The sequence below is a fragment of the Loxodonta africana genome, chromosome 1, assembly GCF_030014295.1.
Source record: "Loxodonta africana isolate mLoxAfr1 chromosome 1, mLoxAfr1.hap2, whole genome shotgun sequence".
NCBI lineage: Eukaryota > Metazoa > Chordata > Mammalia > Proboscidea > Elephantidae > Loxodonta > Loxodonta africana.
Window position 1 is genome coordinate 92,537,456 of NC_087342.1, and position 26,602 is coordinate 92,564,057.

Sequence of the window (26,602 nt, forward strand, 5' to 3'; positions counted from 1 at the left end):
CCCTGTGATTCTCTTGGGGACAGAGGGCTAAAGAGTAATGCCTTCAACCTTTCCCCATAACTTGGTCCTCAAATTCCTCCCACCAGGCATTGCCTGGCCTACATGTGATTGGGAGAGTCAGTAAGTTCTTCACAGGTCACTGACTGCATTACTCATATGGGAAGTACCCAGGCCAGCTTGCTCTCTGCAACTCATGTTCTTTATGTCTCTGTGGCTGGAGAGAGTGTTTAGGACCCCTTGGCCAGACATGTGGTCCATTCTCCAGCCCCCCAGCCTTGTATATGGCATAGCACATTGCTCTGAAGGCCCCTAACGTACCCTTTCTTTTGTTCTTCCTCTGTGCCTCCCTCCCTAACCTTTTCTTTCTTACACTGTGTTTCTCTTCATCCTCTTAATCCTTTTACTCTTGATTTTGTTCATATATTTGTCTATAAGTTTTATTAAATTTTCTGTATGAAGAATCACTTTCCGTCCCTTCTCACTCCTTTACCTCCATATGTCTCAAGGACTGGGTGTGAGTGACACCTCGTCACCTCCCTGGAATCTCAGACTTTGGAGGCAGGGTTGATGTCCATTCAGAGGCCAGTGGGGCAGGTGTCACAGACCAGGAGGGCTCTGCTGAAGACCTCTGGGTGGGGCTGGTGCAGACCCTGACATCCGGGAACAAGTGAGGGGCATAAGGAGGTCCCTGGGCCCCCTTTGGTTGGATATTTCAGCTATGGAGGTGACATCTGAAATGGGAAGGACTCTCCTTACCAGAGTGGCAGGTGGGCAGGAAGTTGAGGGTCCTGCTGTGAATGCTGGGCCTCTGTCAGAAGCTGCTAGGCTGGAACTAAGCCCTCCAGCAGCTGGGGACATGGTGGTGAAGAGGATAGAAAGAAAAATTTAAAGTTAAAACAAACCCCATCGGTTTGTCTGTGTGAGTGTGTGTGTATTTTTTCTTTTCATTTTTTCTCTCAGAAAATGAGCAGTCAGGATACAGTTGTTTAAAACTTCTGCTGTAGTAGAAGATAACCCAGTGAACTCTTCATCTTAACAGTGTCAAGATAAATTAAATCATATAAATTTTTACCAGGATGGACCTTGGAGAAAAGGCATTGAATTTTTTCCAAAAACTGTTACATGTTAAAACCACAATACATTTTTACATTAACCATTGTTTTATGGTCCAGGTATTTGTCTGAAACTATTTCAAAAGCACGCAAACAAATAAAAATAAGAGGTATTGCATGTCTTTTAGAAAGGAAAATATTAACCCTATTCACATTCAGATGATTTATATTTTCAGCAAGACACATTATTTGTGGCTTCTTGAACAGCAGTTACTGTCACAGAAGTTGGGAACATGATTCTGATCAGCTGGGACTGGGCACTGAAGTGTGCTTTCTGAGGTCCTTCCTGCTAGTCCCCAGCGCTCTTCAAGAGATCTAACCTATGCTCAGTCCTCCTCCTCCCAGTGTGGGAGCTCCATGGGCTGGATTCCTTGTGAGATAAGCTTTCTGGTCACAAGTAGGCATTGCAGAGTCCAAGGTCCCCTGGAGCTCCTGTTTTATACTGACTTGTCTGGAGCTGGGGGCTGGCCTGGGCTGGGCTTGAGGCCTGGGGGTAGTGTGGGGGGCAGTCTCCTGGTACTTCTAACCCCCTTCCTCTAGAAAGTTCCTGGATTAAATGCCCCTGGATGACAGGGTTCATGTACCACTTCATCTGTTTGCCTCAGAGTGTTTAGCTTGTAAATTGTGAATACATATTTGACAAATTGTTGAATTTACAGCGAAATTTAGACATTTTCTCAGACGTTTTGAGTGGACTGAGGTCTATTTGAAACAACCTTCCACTTAAAGGGGCAAGGCTACCACCCTGATATGGCAGCCGAGATAATGAAATGAAATAAAAATGATTTGTGTAGGCCAGTTCCTGGCACTTAGGCATTCAATAAAATTTTGTTTTCTTACTTCCGTATTTTCCTAAAAATTTTCTAGTGTCTATTATGTCTTTATCACAGGGATTGGGGTGGCAAAGTGGGTGGGGTTGGTAGATGTTTCAACTCTAAGTGCACGTGGATTTGCAGGATAATATTTTTACTCGTCTTATCAGTTACTTTTGGTTTAAAATGGTTTTAACAAAGATTCCCACACCTACGTGGGTACTGGCAAAAATGCACCTTCGGGGATCCGTTTAGGTACATCCAGAAATTCTCAGCTTGCCCACACTTGTAATGTCACCAGGCTGACTTCTGAGCAGAAATCGAGTGTTCCCACGTTTGCTCTGATGAAGACAAAAGTAATGGGTCGTTTAAAACAAACCGAAAGGCAGGATAGAGGTTGTGCTGGGTGTCTGCTTGAAAAACACTGAGAAATTTGGTTTTCTCAGGTGTAAAATGAGGCTAGTAACAAGGATTGAAAGGCTGTACCTAGGGTGATCGGTGATATTAAAGTATCATAATATATTACAGTATATGTATTGTCTGTTAATAATACATGCAATACATGGTAATAATATGTTAAATATTAACTATCAGTAGCGTGCTGTCATTTCGGAAAGGCAGGGCCACAGTCCTGGAGCAGGTCCTGGAAGCTGCCGACGTGCCCAGTGTTAAGCCCTTTGTTGCCAGGTTGTGAGGAGGTCCTGGATCACCTGTGGGACAAGAGAAGGAAAACCAGTCACATTAGCTGTTGTTCAAGGGCCTTGGGCCTGGCTCCATTTCTCAGTTGGTATGGAAACATTTCATGTTAAGAGGCTGTAGAGACAGATCTGTGCATAAACCACCAACAACAAAAAGACCCAGCTGTCTTCAAGTTGATTGTGACTCACGACAACCCCTTGTGTTGCAGAGTAGAACTGCTCTCCAGAGTGTTTGAAGGCTGTGACCTTTTGGAAGCAGATGGCTAGGCCTGCCTTCTGAAGTGCCTCTGAGTGGGTTCGAACAGCCAACCTTTCTATTGTAGTTGAACACTTAACTGTTTTTGCTACCCAGGGATTTCTGACCTATGCACAGAACTGGGTGTTAGTCTTGGCTATGCCCTGCAGTCCCTACTTCCTGAAGCCAGAAGCAAGCTGGCACATAGTACGTGTTGCACAAATGGTTCCTGAGCCTGTGCCTCTGTGTGGCCCCTCTTGCCGTTTTGTTGCTCTGAAAAGCTGCTTCCTCCTTGATAACAGGGAGCACTGTCCAGAGGGCAGGACAGAGTCTGCTGGGCTGCTTTCTGCAAGCTTTTACTTTCAGATGTTGAAAAGGCTGGAGTGGGTGATTCTTCTGGTGGGAGTGCTCTGTGGGGGTCCAGGGCTGGGGTCTCTGCAGATATCTCTGTAATCATGGCCAACCCTGCTTCTTTGGCTCTCCTGGGAACCACCTGCTTCTCAGAGTTGGGAGACCCTGGGGCCACAGTATCTAAGGTGGAACCAGAAACTGGGGCTCCCAGAACAGTTAACTGCAGGTGTAAACTCTGAGAGCAGATTTGGAGTCTTATGGGTCTCTGAGGTTCTGAACCTCCTGGAGCTGCTGTGCTTGGAGACGCTCTGGGATGTGTATCAAAGCTGGAACCAGGAGAAGCAGGTGAGTTGGCAGTCCAGACACCTGTGGACCACAGGGAGGAGCCAGGGAGCAGCCTACTCTGAGGAGGGGGCCTAGAATATCTGTGTATTTGGGGCTGGACCATAGTCTAGGTCTAAGAAGGCTGAGGACAACCACAGAGAGGCTTGCTTCTTTATTCATTTGTTTCCAAGATGTTTATGTAGCACTTAGTAGAACCAAGCCCTGTTCTCATTACTCGTAGTAATTTTACAAATGTAAACTCACATAATCCTCGTTACAACCTATAAGAGAATAGAGGTAGGTACCGTTCCTATCCCCATCTTGCAGATGAGGAAATCAAGACAGACAAGTTCAGGTTGCTTGCCTAAGGTGGTCACAAAGTGAGTGGATGACCCTGGAGTAGAGCCCAGCCTTTGACCCCAGAGTCTCTGCTTTCCTGACCAAAAGTGCCTGTCCCTATTCCACATGCAGCAGGTGGTTTGGGGTCTTTTCTCTGACCAGAGCTTATGTTTTATTCTCTCCTGCTCAGTCTCCAACTGAATTCTTTTACCTGTCAGCCAGAAGTCTCACCTCTAAGATAGAATGGGCGAGGATTAACGATCAGTGGGAAATTGATGGGCACCAGGTGGAAGCAAGGAGGGCTGGGATGGAGTTGAAATGTAGGTGAAGCAAACAAAAACAGTTAATAGGGCAGGGTGTCTGTGATGGGAGCCACTGTCTCTCTGAGGATGCCATCTGTCTCTGACGCTTCTCAGGTGACTTCCTGGTCACAGTTAAGGAGGACCCAACAAGGAGCAGCCGGAGCTGGCATGCCCACCTTGGCTGGGGACCTGTGTTAGGGTTCTCTGAACTGAAGTGAGGTAGGGGCTGTGAGAGTGATGGAGGGACGGTTTCCCCCAGGGGCATAGCTGCTTAGGAAGGAAGGGCTGGTGTCTGAGCAGTGGGACTGAGGTGTGCATGTTAGTGGGGTGGGACGGGAAGGAGTGGTTTGTTCCCACATTTACGTAATGGTTGTCTGACACCACGGAGTCTCCCTAGAACAGCTGGGGGGAGCCTGGCTCAGGGTTTTCTTCTTATCAGGGTTGGTGGGGCCCACCACCCCATTAGCATGATGAGGGTGTAAGAAGTGCTCTGCTCCTCTCTGAGGCTGTGGGTGGGCTGCCTCCTGTCTGGGGTCCCTGACTCCTGCCCTCTCTTTCCCCAGCTCTGAGGAAATGGAGGGTGGCTCCAGTGGACCTTTGCTCTGCCATGTCAACTCCCTGTTGCTCCTCCTCCAGCTGCCCACACGGGCATCCACAGGTGAGTGCTCCACACTCCTCTGTCTGCGTCTCCCTGTGGTGTGTGGTAGCCACAGTTGAGCTGCTGGTTCTATCGGGAGGATGAAGATGGCGGGGGTGGTATGCTAGAGAGCTCATAATACACCTCACTAATTGTAGTTAAATATTAAAAAAAAAAATCACTGAACCCTAAATAAGGGTAATGAGTTCTGATAATTACCCCACCATGACTTCTTTATGTTCAGAAAAGCCAAATAGACAATATTTGAGAATAACTTTCTCTCCATTTCTCTGCTCCGCTCGTGTCCTAAGCAAAGATGCATGTATGCATTAATTCACTTTATTCTCCCAGTGTTCGTGGGGAGTCTACTATAGCTTAGGTGTTGCTCTATGAACAGAGCAGACAGAGACTCCCTGTCTTCATAGAGCTTACATTCTAGCAGGAGGCAGTGAACTCTAAATGCAATAAACCAAGTAAAACTATAGTGTGTTAGAGGAGATTAGGGCAATGAAAGAGTGAAGTAGAGAAGGTACAAGCAGTGTTGCGGAGGCGGAGACAGGAGGTCATTGGAAGGCAGTGGTGCCCAATAAGGTGGTCAAGAAAGGGAGATGTGGACTAAGAACTTGAGAGAGGAGGGGAGTAAGCGTGAGGATCTCTGGGATTAGAGTGTTCTTGCAGAAGTGGCCAGCCAGTGCTCAGCTGGCAGAGTGCCTGGTGGTTCAGAGAACAACAAGATGTGAGTGTTGGTGGGAGCAGAGGGAGGGAGTGAGCAGGAGGGAAGCAGGAGTCGAGGTCAGAGCAGTCCTGGGGACCAACCCCATAGAGCCTGTGAGTCAGTGGAGGGAACCGGGGAGCCATTGCAGGGCTTCTTGCAGAGTGGGAGCTGATATGTTGTGGCTCACACATCAAAAGGGTCAGTCTGGTTGCCATGTAGAAAATGGACAACGGGGGTGGGGTGAGGGTAGGCGGAGGAGGAGAGACCAGTCTGCTGCTGTTCTCCAGGTGGGAGATGATGGTGGTTGGGGCCAAGGTGGAGCAGTAGAGAAGATGGTTTTTTGGGATCCAGGGTGAATCGCCCTGTAGAGGAGCCATGTTTTAGTCTGTTCACCTCAGAAGGCTGTGGGTGACAGGCGTGGTGTATCTTCTTTAAGAAGTAGTGATTGAGGCTCCTGGGAGCCATGGGAGTGAGGGCGGGTTTCAAGCAGTAATAGCTTTTGACTCTGAATTTTAAGTGCACATATAATTCTGTACAAGAGAATGATATGGGCATAAATAATGAAAAGTAGACCTGGGAGTGGGGAATTTCTTGGGGCTGGCTGAATGATCAGAGTTCAGGCCTAGATCTCTGGTGGCCTCTGGTGGGTTTTCAGTCCTGTTCTGAGGTGGGTCCAGGCTAGGGCTGTGGCTCTCAAAGTGTGGTCCTTGGACCAGCATATCTACATCCCTGAAACTGTTTATTGTAGTTGTGGTTAACTGCCATAGGTTGGCCCTGACTCATGGTGATCCCATGAACAATGAACCAAAAGCTGCTTGATATGCATGGGAAGCTAGGATTCTACCACTGACCCATCAGTGGCTTGGGGAATTCCTTGGAAATGCACATTTTGGACCTCCCTTAGATCTACTGAATTAGCAGCTTTGAGGTTGGTGTTCAGAGATTTGTGTTTTTCAACCCCCTGAGTGATTCTGATGCACACTCAGGCTTGAAGGAGTCTTTCAAGGAATGGCCTGGACCTAGGAGACAAGGCTTATGAGGAAAGCACTTTGACATCATTTCTGGGCCATGATGTTGTGGTCGGAACATCTCACTCCATTCAGCATCCTCACAGCTCATTCCTTCAGGAGTCCGTGGTCATCTCCAGTTTTCACCTGATGGTGTGTGTTCTCCACAATCTGCCTGTGTCTCCAGCATTCTCATTCTCCTCTCTTGTCCACGGATGAGTTCCTGGTGATTGGTCCCAGGGACCCCATTGTGACAGTGCTGGGTGAGGAAACCATACTGCCTTGCTTCCTGTCGCAGGCCGTGAATACAGAGAATATGGAGCTGCGGTGGTTGTGTTCCAGGTTCCCAGAAGCAGTGCTCATCTATCAGAACCAGCAGAAGGAGGAAGAGATGCCCCACTATGCAAGGTGGGCCTCGCCGGTGAGTGGTTTTCTCACCCGGGGGAAGGCTGCCGTTCACATCAACAAGGTCCAGGTTTCTGATGATGGGCTGTACACCTGCTCCTTCAAAAAGGGAGACTCCTATGAAGAGGCCACTTTGGAGGTGAAGGTGACAGGTTGGTGACTTGGTCTATAAATTCTAGAGTGCTGGAGTATTGAAGTTGGGAGCAACCTGAGGGACAGTTTAATTTATCCTCTCATTTTATACATGCCAGAAAGGAGACTCATTCATTCATCTATTCAATGTAAATAATTTAGAGCCCCTACTATGTGCCAAGCCCTGTAGTAGGCACCTAGAATACATCAGTAAATCAAATAGAGTTCCTTGCCGTTTGGAGTTCATATTCTAAATGCAGAGATAGAAAAATCACAATAAATAAGTAGGTTATAGATGATGTTAGAAGGTGACAAGTTGTGAGGATTAAAGACAAAGTAGAACAGAGGAAGGGGATCAGGATGTTGACTTGGGGCTAGAATGCAGACTGAATTGGGCCTTATCGAGAATATGCTGTCTGTGCAAAGGGTTGAAAAAGGTAGGGATTTAGCTAAGTGCATATCTGGGGAATAAGAATTCCAAGAAAAGGAAGAGCCAGTGCAACGTCCCAGAGGTGGGAGTATGGCCAGTGCGTTCAGGACATACAAGGAGGCCTTATAGCTGGTGGGAGGGAATGAGGGTCAGGGTGGTGAGAGGTGTCAATACTGGACAAAAAGTTATTCCAAGTACTATTTGCACAGAGGTACTATTTGAGCTAGGACTGCTTTAGCTGTAAAGACTGAGGTGACGAGGCAACATTCCATGAGTCTCATCATCCTACAGGCAAGCCTGAGCCTGTACCTCCCATGGAAATAGCAGAGGGCCCAATGGTGCAAGCAGTTTTCAAATCTTTGCTTGTGTCACATTTGTTAATTTGTCACTAGCCAAATCAAGTTACATGCCCTATCCTCAACAGTCAGAGTGAGAGGGCACTACAAAGTGATGTGCAAATGGTGACATGAATATAAAGAAGTTGAAGACCCTGGGCTATACTTGTAATCAATCTACCACAGATAGGGCAAAATGCAGAATTCTCTTGTGGAATTTTGAGTTTGAAGTGTACATGAGGAATCTTCATAAAGATAACTCATAGGGATGTGGATAAAAAGGAGGGGAATTTGGGAGACAGAGATGCTTAATACATTTAATTTTGGAAGTGATTTAATGAGAAGCAGTTGGAACAAAAAGAAGCCAGGGAGAATGTGTGACATGAGAAGAGTGGAGATTCAAGGACCAAACCCTGAGATGACTCCTGCCTTTAAAAGTTGGTGGCAGGGGAGGAAGAAAAGTCCAGGAAGGAGGCTTAGGAGAGTAGTGTGAGAGGTGACAAACCAAGCAGAAGGGAAGGTTGACCAAGCCAAATGGAGCTGGTTTCAAGACGGAGTCAAGAGTACCTCATGCAGAAGTGAGACTGAGGAAGAAGAGCTGCAGGGTGACTTCTGGGATGCCAAGTAAGAGATTTTTTAAAGTCACCAAGAATAAACTCAATGGAATAGTAGGAGAAGTCAGACTATTGGGGGTTGAGAAGTATGTGAGAGGTGAGAACATAGAGGTGTTCATGGGTATTTAAAGCTTACTCTTCTAAGAAAGTGTCTTGGTTATCTTGTGGTGCTTTAACAAATAACATAAGTGGATGAGTTAAACAAAGAGAAATTTATTCTCTCACAGTCTAGTAGGCTAGAAGTCCAAATTCAGGGTATCAGCTCCAGAGGAAGGCTTTCTCTCTCTGTTGGCTCTAGAGGAAGGTCCTTGTCATCAATCTTTCCCTGGTCTAGGAGCTTCTTCTTGCAGGAAGCCCATGTCCAAAGGATGCACTCTCCTCCTGGTGCTGCCTTCTTGGTGGTACGAGGTCCCTACGTCTCTCTGCTTGCTTCTCTCTTGTATTTCTCAAAAGAGATTGGCTTAAAACACAAGCTAATCCTCATTAACATAACTGCCACTAATTTCATCTCATTAACATTATAGAGGTAGAATTTACAACACAGAGGAAAATCACATTAGATCACGAGATAGTGGAGAATCACACAATACTGGGAATTATGGCCTAACCAAATTAATACACATTTTTTGGAGCACAATTCAATGCATGACAGAAGGGGGGAAGACTGCAAAAAATTGAACACGTTTCCGTGTTCAGGAAAAGAAGCAGGTGGAGAGGAAGACATTAACAACAAGCGTTGGGCAAGGTGGGGTGGGAGTCCTGGTGGGCAGTCTAATGACACCCAGTTGCTAACAGAAAGTTCTGCATTTTGATTCCACCAGCTCCTCCGCAGGAGAAAGATGTGGCCATCAGCTTCCATGAAGATTGATATAGCCTTGGAATCCCTATGGGGAAGTTCTACTCTGTCGTTTAGAGTTGCTATGATTCGGAACCAACTGAATGGCAGTGGGTAGGGAGGAGAGAGTTGAGAGAGAGGTGAGAAGAAGAGAGGAGAGGAAAGGGAGATGATGATTGATGGGACCAGGCCTTAGAAGAGATGGTGACGTTTGGTTTCCAGAGCTCAGGGGAACAATTATCCTTGAGTGAAGGAGATTTTCTCTCACTTTGTGACAGGAAGATGAAAGTAAGATCAGTTTGGATGAAGAAGAGCTTGTGGGTAATTAACGCAAAACAAAAAAACAAAACCCATGAATCTCTTAATTTCAAATATTCCCTATTTCCTAGAGTAAGTCCAACAAAGACTTAGTTTCAACAAAAGTTATGATCTAGTTTAACTTTTGTCCTTGAAAAGTTTTTGTAATGACTCCATTTTTTTTCTCCTGGCCTGGTCTGGCGTTTTCTTGTTTGCTTTATGTTTCCTGGGCTGCATTTCAAGAAAAGAGGTTTGAAAAATTCTTCTTCTTTTTTCTCTGGGCCTCAGTCTTTCTACCTGTGTGGCTAGAAAGAACAGAACCCACCTTCAGAGTTCCTAAAGAGTCCATATGCTCCTTCCTTGGTTTCCACTAGGGGGTGGCCTTCCCATAGAGCCTCCAGATTGTTCCCTTCATGTCATGCTGCCTGGGTCCCAGGACTGCACTTGGGACAAGGCGGTCTCCTGGGCTCCACAGCTTCTCTCTTGCAGGTGTGGGCTCTGCCCCTCAAGTGCACATTGAAGAGCCGGAGGAAGATGGGGTCTGTGTGATCTGTATGGTTTCTGGGTGCTTTCCAAAGCCCCAGGTTCAGTGGAGAGACCTTAGCGGAGAGAAGTTGCTAGCTTTCTCTGAGGCCCATGCCCAAGACGCTGATGGGCTGTTCCATGTGGAGGCCTCGCTGGTGGTGAGAGACAGCTCTGTGGGGAACGTGACCTGCTCCGTCCTCAACCCCATCCTGGGCCAGGAGAAGGCGAAGGCCATTTTCATTCCAGGTCAGTGCTGCTCCTGCTCCCAGCAGGGCTGGGATGGAGGGGACCAAGTCCCTGAGTGTGCTGGGCTGGGCTGGTGTGGATGTGCCCTGACGGGGTCCCTGGTTGGGTCGCAGAGCCCTTCTTCCCTCAGGTCTCTCTCTGGACTCTGGCTTTTGCTGTAAGCCTGACCATCCTGGTGCTCCTCATCCTTGGGACTGGCTTTTTTCTGAAGAACGAACTTTCAGCAAAGGTGCAGGCCCAGCAGGAACAGGAGTTTCTTCGGCTGCATAAGGAGGAGGACAGGCTGAAACCCAGGGAGGCACTGAAGGCCAGAGGTAAGGCAGGGGAGGGACGAGGCTGGTGAGGGCAGAGCTGGTGCTGAGAGGGAACAGCTGACAGCAGGACCTGAGCCTCTGGCTGTGGCCTCCGGGGAGACCCACGGCCCCTGCCCAAAGCAGGAGGCTCAGGTCTGGAAAAGGCAGCTGGAGCCGTGGAGGCTTAGATGGATCTGGACGGAAAACTTTCTCCAGCGTATAGTGAGGGTCTTTTTGTGGGTTCTCCAGGCACACACAGTCTTTCCTTTTCTCCATGTGAGAGCTCATGCTTATTTTCTCTCTTTCAGATCAGCTCCAGACAGAGCTGGGTAAGTTCTTCTCTCCCTCTTGTGGTCTCTGTGTCCCTTTGGCAGGGGAGATCCTGGTCCTTAGCTCACCTCATTTCCTGCGTGTTCCTTTCAGACTGGAGGAAGAAGGTTTACCAGGCTGGTGAGTGACTCTCCAGATGTCCCTGGGTCTTCCGCCCCACCTGTGCCCAGGTGTCCCCTCTCCCCGTGTCTCTCTGGCATAGACATCACGACCCCATTCCCTGGGGGCAGAGGTGGAAGGTGTTGGGGGGAAGAATCCTGCTCCTGGGGCTGTATGATCTGGGCCTCTGCTTCCCTCCCAGTGCTGGGAACCTGGGGGTGGTGCAGAGACTTAGCAAGGGGGAAGGGCCGAGGGAAGCATTTGGCCCTGGGCTCAAATCCAAGGGGGCACAGATGTGGTGCGGGATGACATTCCCAGGCACCACAGGTATGAAGGGCTCCTGACTGAGGCTGCCAGACAAGAGGGGGAAAGTGTTTCTGCTGATGTTTCATTGTTATTAACATCTAATCTATGTTGAAATTGGGGTAGGGGGTGCAGATTACAGGTTGCTCCTGGGAGTGTTACCGGAATAAGGTTCTCGCCCCTCGCTGGTCAAGAATGAGCAGGTAAGACACATAGTTTTCCACAGGAGCAAAACTTTAATGAAGAGGCTTGCAAGTGCAGAAGGGGAGGGCCTAGAGCAACGCATACCCTCATCTCACAGAACAAAAGACAGGCCTGAGTTTTTAAAAGTTCTTGGGTGGGAAAAGATTCATGTTTATTCATAGGCACAGGCAGGGACATGTTAACTAAGGTGCGAGCTGCACAGCAGCCTTCTAAGATGGCTCCTGTCCTGGAGGCCTCTGAGAGTTGTAGCAGGACTTATTGTGGGGTGTCATGTCTGTGCAATCTCTCGCTCTCCGGGTTTGATTGCCCCGCTGGGGCTGTAGCCCCTCACTGCTCCTGGTGGAAGGTCACACAGTGGTCACAGGTGCCTGGGCCTGGTTTTCTCCAGCTGTTTCTGAAAGGCAACTTTAAAGAAGTTTGCCAGCTATTTTTAGATACCCTGCCCCACTGTTCTGGGGAATGGCTTTGTTTCTGCACCCTGGCCCATTTCTTGTTACTTGGTTTGCAGATTTGGGGGCCCCTCTGTTCTCTGTCTTATTAAGTCTCTAGGTTCCACACTCAACGCCCTATTACCTCCCTAATAGTATAGCCTATTTCTTTTTTACTTGCTTCTCCTCTAACCACAGCAGTCTCTTGGGTATTTCTCAAAGAGGCACCCTCCGATCTCAGGGTCTTTGCTCCCTGTCTTAGGAGCTTGAACTGGGGGAGGGACAGCAACTAAGAGATTGCCCCTGGGTACTTGTTACCTTGCTACAGCCTTGGTGTGGTTGTGACCCCTGAAATCTGTCATGCATTGTGGGTTTTCTCACCCCAGCCCCGGCCCATCCACAAAGCTCTCATTCTGCACCTGGAAGCTAAAAGGCGGATGGATGCTCAGGGATTTCATTTAAGGAGCTACATAAAAAAATGGGTCATTAAGTTAGGGGTGTGACTTAGTGGTCCAAGAATCCTCCTCTCTGGGGGTGTCAGTCCTCCCCAGCTCCTGCAGGTGCTGAAGGAAAAGTGGTGGAGGACCAGGATAAGTAAGCAGGGAAATGTGATAATATGAACTAAGGGCTCCCCACAGTAGAGGTGTTATTATCAATAGAAAGAATTTTTTCCAAAATGGTTCGCCATTTTACCCTGGATCTGGCCGCATATCTTTGTCATTCATTTCCCCATTCTGAGGTAATATATATTTACCAGGTATATATTTGCAGCAAAATACTAGATATAACAATGCTTTCTTAAAATTATGGAATAATTTATATTTGGTTCCCTGTCATCGCAGATATTTTTTGATTTTTGGTGGAATGCAGGTAGAACAGGAGTTTTTGAGGTTCTTGAGGCACAGAACAGCCAAGTGACTTGCCTAAAGTCCCACAGCAGCAGCAGGACGGTGTGGAACTTGAACTGTAATCCAGGCTTCCTGACCTGTGGTCGTGGGAATTTCCCACCATCCCTGGCCAGCTTTGCACGCTGCAGGGGTTCATCTCTTTTCCAGCATCTGTCTCCCTCTGGATAGGCACATATTTAGGACAGAGTGGAGGGTGGCGTCCAGTCAATTCACAGCGATTTTGGCTGAAGTCTCACCAGGGTGTGTTCCCTTTCAGCCTGGAGGAAGGCCCAGCTGTATGCAGGTAAGTGACTCTAACCTTTCTATGGCCTTACGTCCCTCCCCGCCTGGGGCTTCTGCCTCAGCCTGGCCCTTCCTGCATCGGTGGACACCACAGCAGGATAAAACTGGCTTCCCTGTTCTCCTTGTTACTTAGAGGAGAAAACCCAACAAGGGGAGGGGATCAGAGCATGAGGAAGCAAAGTGGCCCCAGGGCCCATTCTCTACTGCAGACCTCTGTTTGGGTTAGCAACACCCTCTGAAAACATGTTGTTCACTTCATACATCCAGTTAGTGATATCAGTGACAATGGAGACTTCAGTTGTGAGGAGGGACAGGAGCAGGGTAATAACTGTGCAGGTCAGGCATTGCCAGTTTCTAGAAGATTTCAGAAACTATACTTACCTGCTTAGGGGTCAGGGCTTCCTTAGGGAGTCCTTGGTTCTCAATCCCTCTGGCCCTGGGAGTTCTATCCTTTTTTGGATACAGTTTTGATTTTCCCATTTCTTCCTGGTCCTGTGAATATTGGCCTCCTCTTTGTTTCCACATGCCCTGACCCCCTGCCCTTGTTGGGTTTCTTCCTCTAAGTCTTCTTGGTTGCAGAAGATGTAGTAGCTTTAGAGCAGGTGTTCTGAATCTGGGGTCCAGGGACCCCAAGATATTTATGGATGGACACCTGCGTTGGGTGTCTGTGAACCACCTGTAAACATATGAAAGATTCTGTGTATGTGTAACAGGAACAAAAATGTAGTGTATAATTGTTCACAGCCATTATCTCCCCTCTGAGGAGAATTTTTCATTTGCCTAATGGGCTCAGAGTGCTAGGTTGAGCTAATTAGGGGTAATGAGTGAAGGTAGCAAAAGGAGAAACCCAGAGAAGTTAAAATTGTTTATAAGAGAGAGAGGGTAGGGAGGGAATCGGGGAAGAAACGAAGAAGTGGGGAAGTGGGGAGGAGATAAGGAAAGTAAAGGAGAGTGTGGGAGACACCTTGTGGAGCTTTTAGTAGACCAAAGAGAGGCCAAATGTCATGTCTGTGGTGGCTGAATCTAGGGAGTTGCCCAGATGGTATGCAGGTCACTGGGTGCATGAAATGTAATAACTCCTTGACACTGTCTGAGCAATTTCAGTAAGGATTACATTTATTTTTAGCCATTTTTTAATGATCCTATTCTTCATATGAAAATAATAAAAAAAAAAAGAATCTTTGCATTCATATCCCAGCACCACCATTTAGTAGCTGTGTGATCGTGTACAAGTTGCTTAACTTTGTGTCTCAGTTTCTCAGTCAGTACAATTAGATAATGAAAATCACTTTTTCATTGGGTAATTGTGAGGATTAAATAAAATAATCCACCGAAATCATTGAGCCCAAGCTTGGCACAGATGAAGCATTCCATAAATGGTAGAGATTATTATCACATGTGCATTGAAAAAAGTCTGGGTCAGTATACATTGAAATAGTACTAATAGCTCCCTCTGGTTGATTGGATTGTGAGTTTTTAAAATTTTTAATGTGCTTTAAGTGAAAGTTTACAAATCAACTCAGTCTTTCATACAAAAATTTACATACATCTTGCTATATACTCCTAGTTGCTCTCCCCCTAATGAGACAGCATACTCCTTCTCTCCATCCTGTATTTCCGTGTCCATTCATCCAGGTTCTGTCCCCCTCTGCCTTCTCATCTCCCCTCTAGACAGGAGCTGCCCACATAGTCTCATGTGTCTACTTGATCCAAGAAGCTCACTCCTCACAAGTATCAGTTGGCTGTGGGAATGGTCCCTGTCTTGGACTAACAAAAGGTCTGGGAACCGTGACCTCTGAGGTCCTTCTAGTCTCAGTCAGACCATTAAGTCTGGTCTTTTTATGAGAATTTGAGGTTTGCATCCCACTGCTCTGCTGCTGCTCCCTCAGGGGTTCTCTGTTGTGTTCCCTGTCAGGGCAGTCATCGGTTGTAGCTGGGCACCATCTAGTTCTTCTGATCTCAGGCTGATGTAGTCTCTGATTTATGCTGCCCTTTACATCTCTTGGGCTCATAATTACCTTGTGTCTTTGGTGTTCTTCATTCTCCTTTGCTCCAGGTGGGTTGAGACCAATTGATGTATCTTAGATGGCCACTTGTTAGTGTTTAAGACCCCAGACGGCACTGTCCGAAGTGGGATGCAGAATGCTTTCTTAATAGATTTTATTATGTCAATTGACCTAGATGTGCCCTGACACCATGGTCCCCAAACCCCCACCACTGCTCAGCCGACCTTTCATGCTTTTGGTTTCTTCAGGAAATTTCTCTGCTTTTGGTTTAGTTCAGTTGTGCTGACCTCTCCTGTATTGTGTGTTGTCTTTCCCTTCACCTAAAATAGTTGTCTGCTATCTAATCAGTGAATACCTCTCTCACTGCCCACCTCATAACCGTCAAAGAATATTTTCTTCTCTGTTTCAACTATTTCTCAAGTTTTTATAATAGTAGTCTCATACAATATTTGTCCTTTTGCAACTGACTAATTTCACTCAGCATAATGCCTTCCAGATTCCTCCATGGTATGAAAAGTTTCATGGATTCATCATTGTTCTTTATCGATGCATAGTATTCCATTGTGTGAATAGACCATAATTTATCAATTCATCCATTGGTGGGCACCTTGGTTGCTTCCATCTTTTTGCTATTGTAAACAGTGCTGCAATGAACATGGGTGTGCATGTATCTGTTCGTGTAGGGCTCTTATTTCTGTAGGATATATTGTAAGGTGTGGGATTGCTGGATCGTATGGTAGTTCTATTTCTAGCTTTTTAAGGAATCGCCAAGTTGATTTCCAAAGTGGTTGTACCATTTTACCTTCCCACCAGCAGTGTATAAGTGTTCCAGTCTCTCCACAACCTCTCCAACTTTTATTATTTTGTTTTTGGATTAATGCCAGCCTTGTTGGAGTGAAAAGGAATGTCATTGTAGTTTTGATTTTTCATTTCTCTAATGGCTAATGATGGTGAGTATTTCCTCATGTATCTGTTAGCTACCTGAATATCTTCTTTAGTGAAGTGTCTGTTCATATCCTTTGCCCTTTTTAAAATTAGGTCATTTGTCTTTTTGCAGTTGAAGTTTTGCAGTATCATGTAGGTTTTAAAGATCAGACGCTGATCGGAAATGTCATAGCTAAAACCTTTTTCCCAGTCTGTAGGTAGTCTTTTCACTCTTTTAGTGAAGTCTTTGGATGAGCATGGGTTTTTGATTTTTAGGAGCTCCCAGTTATCTAGTTTCTTTTCTGGTGTTTGTATATTGTTAGTAATGTTTTGTATCCTGTTTATGCCTTGTATTAGGGCTCTTAGTGTTGTCCCTATTTTTTCTTCCATGATCTTTATTGTTTTAGATATTATATTTAGGTCTTTGATTCATTTTGAGTTAGTTTCTGTGCATGGTGTGAGGTATGGGCCTTGTTTCATTTTTTTGCAAATGGATATCCATTTATAGCACACCGCTTGTTAAAGAGACTGTCCTTTGCCCATTTAACTGACTTTGGTCCTTTGTCAAATATCAGCTGTTCATAAGTGAATGAATTTACGTCTGGATTCTCAATTCTGTTCCACTGGTCTCTATGTATCTGTTGTTGTACCAGTGCCAGGCTGTTTTGACTACTGTGGTGGTATAATAGGTTCTAAAATCAGGTAGCGTGAGGCCTCCCACTCTGTTCTTCTTTTCCAGTAACGCTTTACTCATCTGGGGCCTCTTTCCGTTCCATATGAAGTGGGTGATTTGTTTCTCCATCTCATTTAAAAATGTCATTGGTATTTGGATTGGGATTGAATTTTATCTGGATCGCTTTTGGTAGAATAGACATTTTTACAATGTTGAGTCTTCCTATCCATGAGCAAGGTGTGTTTTTCCACTTATGTAGGTCTCTTTTGGTTTCTTGCTGTAGTATCTTGTAGTTTTCTTTGTACAGGTCTTTTACATCTCTGGTAAGATTTATTCCTAAGTATTTTATCTTCTTCGGGGCTACTATAAATGGTATTGATTTGGTGATTTCCTCTTTGATGTTCTTTTTGTTGTGTAGAGGAATCCAACTGATTTTTGTATGTTTATCTTGTATTGTGATACTCTGCTGAACTCGTCTATTAGTTTCGGTAGTTTTCTGGAGGATTCTTTAGGGTTTTCTGTGTATAAGATCATGTGATCTGCAAATAGAGATACTTTTATTTCTTCCTTACCAATCTGGATGCCCTTTGTTTCTTTGTCTAGCCTAATTGCTCTGGCTAGAACCTCCAGCACAATGTTGAATAAAAGCGGTGATAAAGGAAATCCTTCTCTGTCTCCTGTTTTCAAGGGGAATGCTTTCTGATTCTCTACGTTTAGTATGATGTTGGCTGTTATCTTTGTATAAATGCATTTTATTATGCTGAGGAATTTTCCTTCAATTCCTATTTTGCTGAGAGTTTTATCATGAATGGGTGTTGGACTTTACCAAATGTCTTGTCTGCATCAATGGATAAGATTATGTGGTTCTTGTGTGTTGTTTTATTTATGTGATGGATTACATTGATTGTTTTTCCAATGATGAACCATCCCTGCATATCTGTTATGAATCCCACTTGGTTATGGTGAATTATTTTTTGATATGTTGTTGAATTCTATTGGCTAGAATTTTGTTGAGGATTTTTGCATCTAAGTTCATGAGGGATATAGGTCTGTAATTTTCTTTTTTTTATGATGTCTTTACCTGGTTTTGGTGTCAGGGGTATGTATTTTTAGCCATTTTTGAATGAACATCTAACTGATAAGAAGATCATGCCAACCTTCCAGTGGTGGTGATGGGTGGGTGGGGGGAAGGCAGGAACGTGGTGAGGGGGAATCTAATGCAGTGAAGGGCTATCCAGAAGACCTGTTTTCGCGGGGCTGATTTCAGGACATGTGGCCCCTGGGCCTGTGTAACATTCCCTTTCTGTGCTTCAGGATGTTTCTCTTCAGAGTCAGGAATATGTATCATGAGAGACAGAGAGGTGTGACTGGGGAGCAAGGAGATCTGGGGACCAGATGTGTGAGTTATCCACGTTAGTGAATCTTACTGAATCTCCCAGGGATTTATTTGTTGAAAATGAGGATCATTGTGAACAATGAAATTATCTTTTTTTACCATCTCCCCTTCTTTGCTGAATTGAAGTCTCAAGTAATTTAATGTACACCTTGTATATCCTTCCGTTTTGTAAGGACAAACACCACCATTACACTAGATCAACATTTTCATATTAATAGGTTCATAGTGGGAGCCAAACAAATGTCTAATATCCTCTTACTTATAAAACTGGAACAGTAATTTGTTACTTAAAGATTTTTTACAAAATGAAGTAATGAGTATATTGAAGTCCACGGCAACGTATTTAATGCATTTAGAGTTTCAAAATTAAATGTCAGCTTTCATTTCTCCTCTTCCTGCTTATTCCTTCCCTTCTTCTTCTTTAGCAGTCTCCAGCAATTATGGTATAGAAAATTATAGACGGGTATCAACTAATGTCTTTGTGAGAAACAAGCAAAACAAAGCTCACTTTTCTTTACAGGGTCAGGTGGATCAGCCTGATGATAGTATGTGTTTCTGCCAAGCAAAGCAGCAAAGACAGAAATGCCAGTATAGCTTAATGAACCTGTGAAGTTGGCATGGTGATCACAAATTTACACATCACATATGCAAGATACACATCATTTACTTCCTTCTAGAAATGATCAAATCTCGTTCCTTAGTCTCTACATTTTGGAGGTGTTGAATAATTTCTAAGAGTCAAAACAAAGTTAAAATAATGCTGGAGATTTATTAGTTGATCATACAAATCGTGAATTGGACAACACACAGTATGAGATTGGGTATTGCACCTGAGATGAGGCAGTGTGGGGTTTTTATAGTTCAAAGAACAAAGAAAGTCAGGGAAGTCCAAGTGGTTTGACTGAGTCTCTTGGACATTCATCAAAATGTCTCTTGAAATCCTTTATTCCTCAGAGTTGTGTTTGGCTAAGAAGACAAATGATGCGGGTCCGAGGGGTCAGCGCCCACTGACAACAGCTTGTGTGGAATGTAGGCTATTTTAAGAGAGTTAGTTACACATAAAGTTCAATAAACAAGCTAGTTATTATCTCTAAAGTTTAGGTTACCTAATGCCTTAAACATTTGTCCTGTGAGACCAGATTTTGGCTGTATTCTCTGGACTTGGCAGACATGTCCTCTAGCCTCCACAGAGGCAAAAGCTCTGCCACTGAGGACATGTCAGGGCCTTACAACATGTATAGGCTTTGCCTTCATCAGCAATCTGCCTTTCTTATTCCCACATGGGTTATGTAAATTGGAGGAGATGATGTAGCTTTAGAACTGTGATGGAGAGAAGTCTCTGTGTTCTTATTTTCATCATTTTAAGTCCTTACCCTGGGGAGGCTGGTCTCATCTGATCCTTAAGACCTTTGTGTTGGTGTCTGCTGAGGAGGGGAAGGTCTCATCTGGCCATTTAGGGGTATAATTGGTAGCCCTCTTCCCTATAGTGGAGTCCATGTCCAGTCACTTGTCTTTGATTACAAAAAGGTATACTATACAGCTTCTTCCTCCTGACTCCAGTCCTCCTAATTTAGGGCTTAGAATAATACAAAGTTATTATCTTACAGTTCTATACATCAGAAGTCCAACATACATCTACTGAGCTAAAATCAACGTATGGACAGGGCTGCCTTCCTTTCCAGAGTCTCTTGTTTTTTCGCCTTCTAGAGGCTGCTCACATTCCTTGGCTGGTGTTCTCATTCCTTTATCTTCAAAGCCCGTAACTGCAGCATCTTTCTGACCCTGCTTTCATTATCCCTTTTCTTTTGATCACAGCTGGGAAAAGTCTTTACTTTTAAGCATGCATGTGATTAGATTGGTCCACCTGGATAATCCAGGATAGTCTCCCCATCTCAAAGTCCTTCACCTTTATCACATCTGTAAAGTTCCTTTTACTACTGTAAAGTAAGTGGCTTCAACAGGTACGTTAGCTAATAAGAAATGGGGTGTAGGGACTACAAGCAATCTGGGTATTGCTCTTAAATCTTGACGATATCTCCAATCTTGATTATCAGGTTGTTTACACCAGGAACACAGGAGAGTTACATGGACTGCTGTAGGGAATTATCAATCCCTTCTGTAAGAAACCTTTGATAATGGGTGGTAACCCTTTCATGGCCTCAGATTTAAGGGAGTATTGAGGAATGTTAGCTAGTTTTTCATCCAGATAGATTTGCACTCAACTAGGCTAAGCAGATTTAATCCTGCCGTTGTCTATAGAATTAGCGATCCCTTTTTTTTTAGGGAGGGGGACACATGTATGGTAATATGTTCGCAGGTTCTGGGACTTAGGATGTAGACATCTTTGGGGGCCAGTGTTCTGCCTGCCACAGTGAGATTTCTCCTGGAAGCTTATGATGTCTCTGGGCTACTGAAGGAAGCAGATGACTAGATCCAATATATTTTTGTGTTGTCTCATGGCTATATGGGTGATTTTGCTCCCACCACCCTAAGAAAAAAGACAAGCCACTGGTGTCTGACCTTTTAGTATATGCACGTGTTTCCTGCTTTGAACTTCACTTTCTCCCTTCCTAGATATCTCTCCTTGACCTCCTAACTTGGGTCAACTTCAGGCATCTCCTGAATTCTCTTTATTCATTGCTTATAGTCATTCTGTAAGTTGAGCTGAGTCAGTTGTAATTTTCTCTATCCATTGTTTGAAGAAATCTTACAAGTTCAGCTCAATCAAGTCTTGCTAAGTAAATGGAGGCCTTGGCAATTTTGATCTGTCCAATTCTTTCTTAACAGAGAATGGGTTTAAATGTAGTTGCTGGCTAGGCATTGGGAAAGCATGATTTCTGGGGAATGACCTTTTGTTCAGGTAGGTATCCAGCCTCTCAGTTCTTGAATGTTAAGACTTATGGTTTAGTCTTAATGGAAGGTTGAGGGTTGCATGTATGAGAGAAAAACAAAAAACCAAAAACAAACAAACAAAAAACAAAAAAACCCCCAGAAAACAGAAACCATTAGTTCAGTGTTTCTAAAACATTCCCCCCTGTAACTCCTTCATCACTATATTTTGTAAGAAAAGGTGATGATTGTGATGTGTAAAGTCTGCAATTCCTGATATGAAATCTGTGGTTCTCTTGTAGATTGGCAGAAGTAGCAGTTTCAGACCTGTGAGTGGCTCCTCTTGCCTACCCCATGACTTCTAGGCTCTATATCAATTCTCTGTGGTGATACAGATGCAGGCACCATTGATGGTGGTGGTGTGGATGGTGGAGGGGATAGTCCTGTAGCTAGTGCTACACAGGTGTGGCTGATGTTGGATGTGAAATAGATATCCCTGAGCCTCTGGAGTCCAGACTGGTCCTCAAAGGGCACTGTGATGGATCTTACCCCCAAAGCAGTCTTTTAGTCCCTCCTCCTGCTTGATGGGCTGGGATCTTGAATCACTAGCTCTCAGTTCAGGGTGCTTTTCCCCCTCCCCATTTCACTACGTACCTCTGAGGAAAGGTGGTTTTGTGCCCTTGTTATGGGCCAGGGGAAGGCCTTGCATGATTTGGTAACTCTCTTTACAGGCTCTGTCACTCTGGACCCACGTTCTGCCCATCCCAACCTGTCCATCTCTCAGGAAAAGACGAGTCTGATCTGGACGGACATCTGTGAGAACCTGAATGATGACAGATGCAGTGTATTGGGTCTCAAGGGTATCACTTCAGGGCAATGTTACTGGGAGGTGGAGACCAGATATGGAGACAAAAGCGAATGGGTTGTAGGGTGTCCATCGGGAAGATGTGGACAGGTAAGACTGGTTCAGAGAGTGCCCAGAAAAGGGGTTCTGGGTTGTGGGACAGTTTGCAGAGGCATATTGTACCTGTACTACTCCTCAGACATGGCTAACCCTTAGGCAAGCTCCCTGCAGGATGGGGATTTTCCTAGACTATGATGGTGGGGATATCTCTTTCTACAACATGACTGATGGGTCCCACATTTTCTCCTTCTCTCAGACTTTCTTCTCTGGGACCCTCTTTCCATATTTCATGTTTAAGTCTGGAGACATATCCCTGACTATCTGTTCCATGGTCCATGGGCCCAAGGGGCTCCCTGTGCCCCTTAACAAATCTCCTTCTTCTTTGATAGAGCAGCTGAGCCCTTCAGGGGAGGGGTTGAACTCTGGCTCTGGTGGGGATGTTGTTCTCCCAGGGTCTGAATCTCCATTACTGTCCCGCAACTCCAAGGCTGTGCCTCCATGGGATACATCTCTGTGCCTGTTTCCTCACTATGGCTCTTTTTGGGGCTGCAGACTCCATAAGGTGAAAGACTCTGATTGAGTGCTGGAAGGCACTGGGAGTCATGCCTTTGTGCTTTTGGATGCAGACTACTGAGGGAGTGTGTGGCTCTGAGAATCGCCAGTTCCTATCTTGTGTTTCAATAGCTAGAAGAAAAAAACCGACTTGTTTGATCTGGTTGAGTATAGGTAGAGTTTGGCTATGGGAGGTTCTTTTCCTTTGATAATGAAAAATAAGCTTTGTGAACATTTTATACTTTTTGTATATGAAAGGATAGGGACTGAATCCCTCTGCAGTATAGAGTTTGCTTTATTGAACTTGATTTTGTGCAGAGTGTATGGCCCTAGTTCTATTTTGGGGAGCGTCTAGGCAATCTGGAAACCCTGGTGGCATAGTGATTAAGAGTTCAGCTGCTAACAAAAAGTCAGCAGTTCAAACCCACCAGGTACTCCCTGGACACCGTATGTGGCAGTTCTACCCTCTCCTGTAGGGTTGCCATGAGTTGGAATCGACTCAACGGCAGTGGTTTTTTGGGTTTGGGCATCCTGACCAGAAAATGTGAATATTTAAAATTTTCCAAGTAAACGGTTGGTTGATGAACTTCTAAGATGAGAGAAGTCTATATTCACTTCGTAGACTTATTCTTGGACGGCTGAAACACACCTATTTTCCCAAATCTTCTGTACATTTCTGCTCCTCATGAACATACTGTGTTGTGTTAATTCAGGAAATTAAGAAGAAGGATCTGGGTCCTGTTTTGGTCAACACTAGGTGGACTGAAGAGAATTGATAGCCAAATTAAGATGTAAATGGACAAGAGAATTTTCAGGAGCAGGAAACTGAGCATTGTCTCAGTTATCAGTGTATTGCCTCTTACTACCTCCAAGTCTGATGCTCGTGGTAAATGGAAAGCCACAGCAATGAAAAAGGGACAGGACTATTGAGTACTGAGACCCTTCAAGAATGAAGGTGTGATCATTCCACCAGGTAAGGAACTCTGAGCTGCTGAGGTTCTGGCTGAGGGTGGGGGAAACACGGAATGGAAAGTAGAAGAAGAAAGTCAAAGATATCAGCTCTAATTTTGTGGCCAGCTGCAGAAACAAGGAATAAAAGCTTTGCATATTTTAACTTTGTTTCTCATATGTATGTGTTTGTATATATAAACCATTTTCTTCTCTGTCTTTCTTCCCTTTATTATTTTATGTAGAAGTTGTTGGTGGTTATGTTTATTATATAGAACATGATAACAGAATATCCAGGGAACTGTGACAGAATTTAAGGAGTAAATAATATAGTGGTGATGGATTTTATGACTGAAAGTTTTTTGGGAAAATGGTGAGAACTTCCTCACCTGTAAGGATATCTTTGCCTTGATAGGTGAAAACATAATTCTGTTGCATGGAAGTTCCAATGTGTGTAAAATGGAGTATATGGAAGCTGAGTAGCCGAAGTGGCTATTTTCAATTTATTGCCTCTCAGTTCCAAATTCATACTGTCTTTGCCCTGCTTTGTGATACTGCAGCTGGACCGGTAAACATTTCTTCCTTCAAATGGGCATGATGTTAGACCTTGTCAGGACACTGGGAATACACTGCAAAACATAGCAGAGGAGGAACGCCTCTTCCTGGTTCTGAGCTTTTCTTCTTCATCCCATGGTGTGAAGGCTCAGTTTTGCTCACCTTTTGGTGAATTTGTCAGCTTTCCAGGGAGTCTTAATAGCACCCTGGGGGAAGCTTCCCAGGGATTCTTGCTGGAACCCCAGTGGGAGGTTTCCTGGCACCAGCCCTGGCCTGTGGCGTATTAGCAAACTTCTTCATCATCCAGTGGCCTGCAGTCCCTGTTTTTCCAATGAGTTCTGAACGTCAGGCTTGGCAGGGGGCCCTCTCCCAAATTTCTTCCCTTGGTGCGTTCTGTGCTTCAGCCCTAGAGGTAGTGGCTGTTCCCTATAGCTGCCATTTCTGTTTTCTTTAGAGCTTTCTTTTACTTCTTTTAGTAGTTAAGAAACTTTTCCTAGTTAACAATTTTTTGAACCATTGTTTGTTTAGTAGTGTGTTGTTAAACTTTCACATATTTCATATATTCCGGTTTTCTTTCTATTATTAAGTTGTAGTTTCATTCCGTTGCGGTCAGAAAAGATACTTTGTAGGATTTCAGACTCGCTTTGTGCCCTAAGATATGGTCTATCCTGGAGAATGGTCTATATGCACCAGAGAAGAATGTAAATTTTGCTGTTAGTCAACAATTTTTTATATTAAAATTTTCTGTCTTCGTATGACTGATACGGCTTCTGTCTCCTTACTGGACTCTGAACTGATATAAGCCTGTAAACCCTAATGGTGCTTAAAGAAGGGCACAAGATTTCGTACAGTATGTGGGAAAGGGTACTTGAGGCACTTAGAATTTTATTAAAAAGTTTCATTCCCACAATAATGTCATGGGAATTATATTCATTGGGGTCCTTGTTGAGTTTTAAGTGTGCTCTATACTCTCTGTGTGTTAATACAAGGAGCTCTGGTGGTGCAATAGTTAAATGCTTGGTTGCTAACTGATAGTTCAGTGGTTCAAACCCACCAGCAACTCTGTGGGAGAAAAGACCTGGTGATCTTCTCCTGTAAAGATTACAGCCTAGGAAACCCTGTGAGGCATTTGTACTTTGTTCTGTAGGGTCACTATGAGTAGGAACAAGCTGGACGGCACACAACAACAACATCAACAGCATGTGTTAATATAATGTCCCTAGGTGGTGCAAATTATTTGTGCTTGACTGGTTACCTAGAAGTTGGAGGTTTGAACCCACCCTGGTGTACTGCAGAAGAAAAGCCCTGGTGATCTGTTTCCATTAAGATTACAACCAAACAAACCCTGTGGACCATTTCAACTCTGTAACACATGGGGTCACCAGGAGTCAGAACTGACTTGACAGCAACTAACAATAATAATGTGCTAAGATATTGTCTGTCATATTTATTCCCCTTTTCATTTAGCTTGTACCTTTACGACACTGTATTGCTTTCAGTGAGAAGGGAAAGGTATGTCGATGATACGATTTTATCCACACAAATAGAAGTGCGTAAAAATGGCACGGGAGCAGTGTCTGACCTCCTCTAACTTCACGAGGGGGAAGGAGAATCAAGATCAGCAGCCCAACCATCCGCGATACTCCACTGCTCCTACCCTGTCTGGAGCAAGGGAGAATGAAGAAAACCAAAGACATAGGGAAAGATTAGTATAAGGGACTCATGGACCACAAGTACCACAGCCTCCACCAGACTGAGTCCAGCACAACTGGATGGTGCCCGGTTACAACAACTTACTTCTCTGACAGGGATCACAGTAGAGGGTCCCGAACGGAGCTGGAGAAAAACGTAGAACAAAATTCAAACTTACAAAAAAAAAAAAAAAAACCAGGCTTACTGGTCTGACAGAGACTGGAGAAACTCTGAGAGTATGGCCCCTGGACACTCTTTTTTTTTAAAAAAAAATTGTGCTTTAAGTGAAAGTTTACAAACTACATTAGTCTCGCATATAAAAATTTGTATACATCTTGCTGTGTACTCTTAGTTGTTCTCCCCCTAATGAGCTAGCACACTCCTTCTCTCCACCCTGTATTCCCCGCGCCCATTCAACCAGCTCCTCTCCCCCTCTGCTTTCTCATCTCCCCTCCAGACAGGAGCTGCCTACACAATCTCATGTGTTCACCTGAGCCAAGAAACTCACTCCTCACCAGTGTCATTTTTTATCCCATTGTCCAGTCCAATCCCTGTCTGAAAGAGTTGGCTTTGGGACCGATTCCAGTCTTGGGCCAACAGAAGGTCTGGGGACCATGACCTCTGGGGTCCCTTTAGTCTCAGTCAGATCATTACGTAGGGTCTTTTTTACGAGAATTTGAGGTTTGCATCCCACCGCTCTCCTGCTCCATCAGGGATTCTCTGTTGTGTTCACTGTCAGGGCAGCCATAGGTTGTAGCCAGACACCACCCAGTTCTTCTGGTCTCAGGCTGATGTAGTCTCTGATTTATGTGGCCCTTTCTGTCTCTTGGGCTCATAATTACCTTATGTCCTTGGTGTTCTTCATTCTCCTTTACTCCAGGTGGGTTGAGACTAATTGATGCATCTTAGATGGCTGTTTGTTAGT

General features: G+C 44.8%; 1 protein-coding gene across 5 annotated transcripts in view; it reads left to right on the top strand.

Annotated features, from left to right (window-relative positions):
* The first annotated feature begins 6,278 nt into the window (after positions 1-6,278).
* Positions 6,279-26,602, top strand: part of LOC135231203 (uncharacterized) — a 149,394-nt gene continuing 129,070 nt past the window's right edge. The window contains exons 1-7 of one of the 5 annotated variants that reach the window (XR_010321845.1): positions 6,279-7,089; positions 10,070-10,351; positions 10,465-11,094; positions 11,503-11,579; positions 13,173-13,199; positions 21,329-21,355; positions 21,758-25,827. Coding sequence is in view for 1 of the 5 variants with exons in the window: in XM_064284191.1 (XP_064140261.1) it covers positions 10,833-10,973; positions 11,068-11,094; positions 11,503-11,579; positions 13,173-13,199; positions 21,329-21,355; positions 21,758-21,845 (387 nt within the window). In the remaining 4 variants the exon portion in view is untranslated. Of the gene's footprint in view, positions 7,090-10,069; positions 10,352-10,464; positions 11,095-11,502; positions 11,580-13,172; positions 13,200-21,328; positions 21,356-21,757; positions 25,828-26,602 lie in introns of those variants that run through there. The other 4 variants (XR_010321846.1, XR_010321844.1, XM_064284191.1 and 1 more) reach the window with 4 other exon arrangements.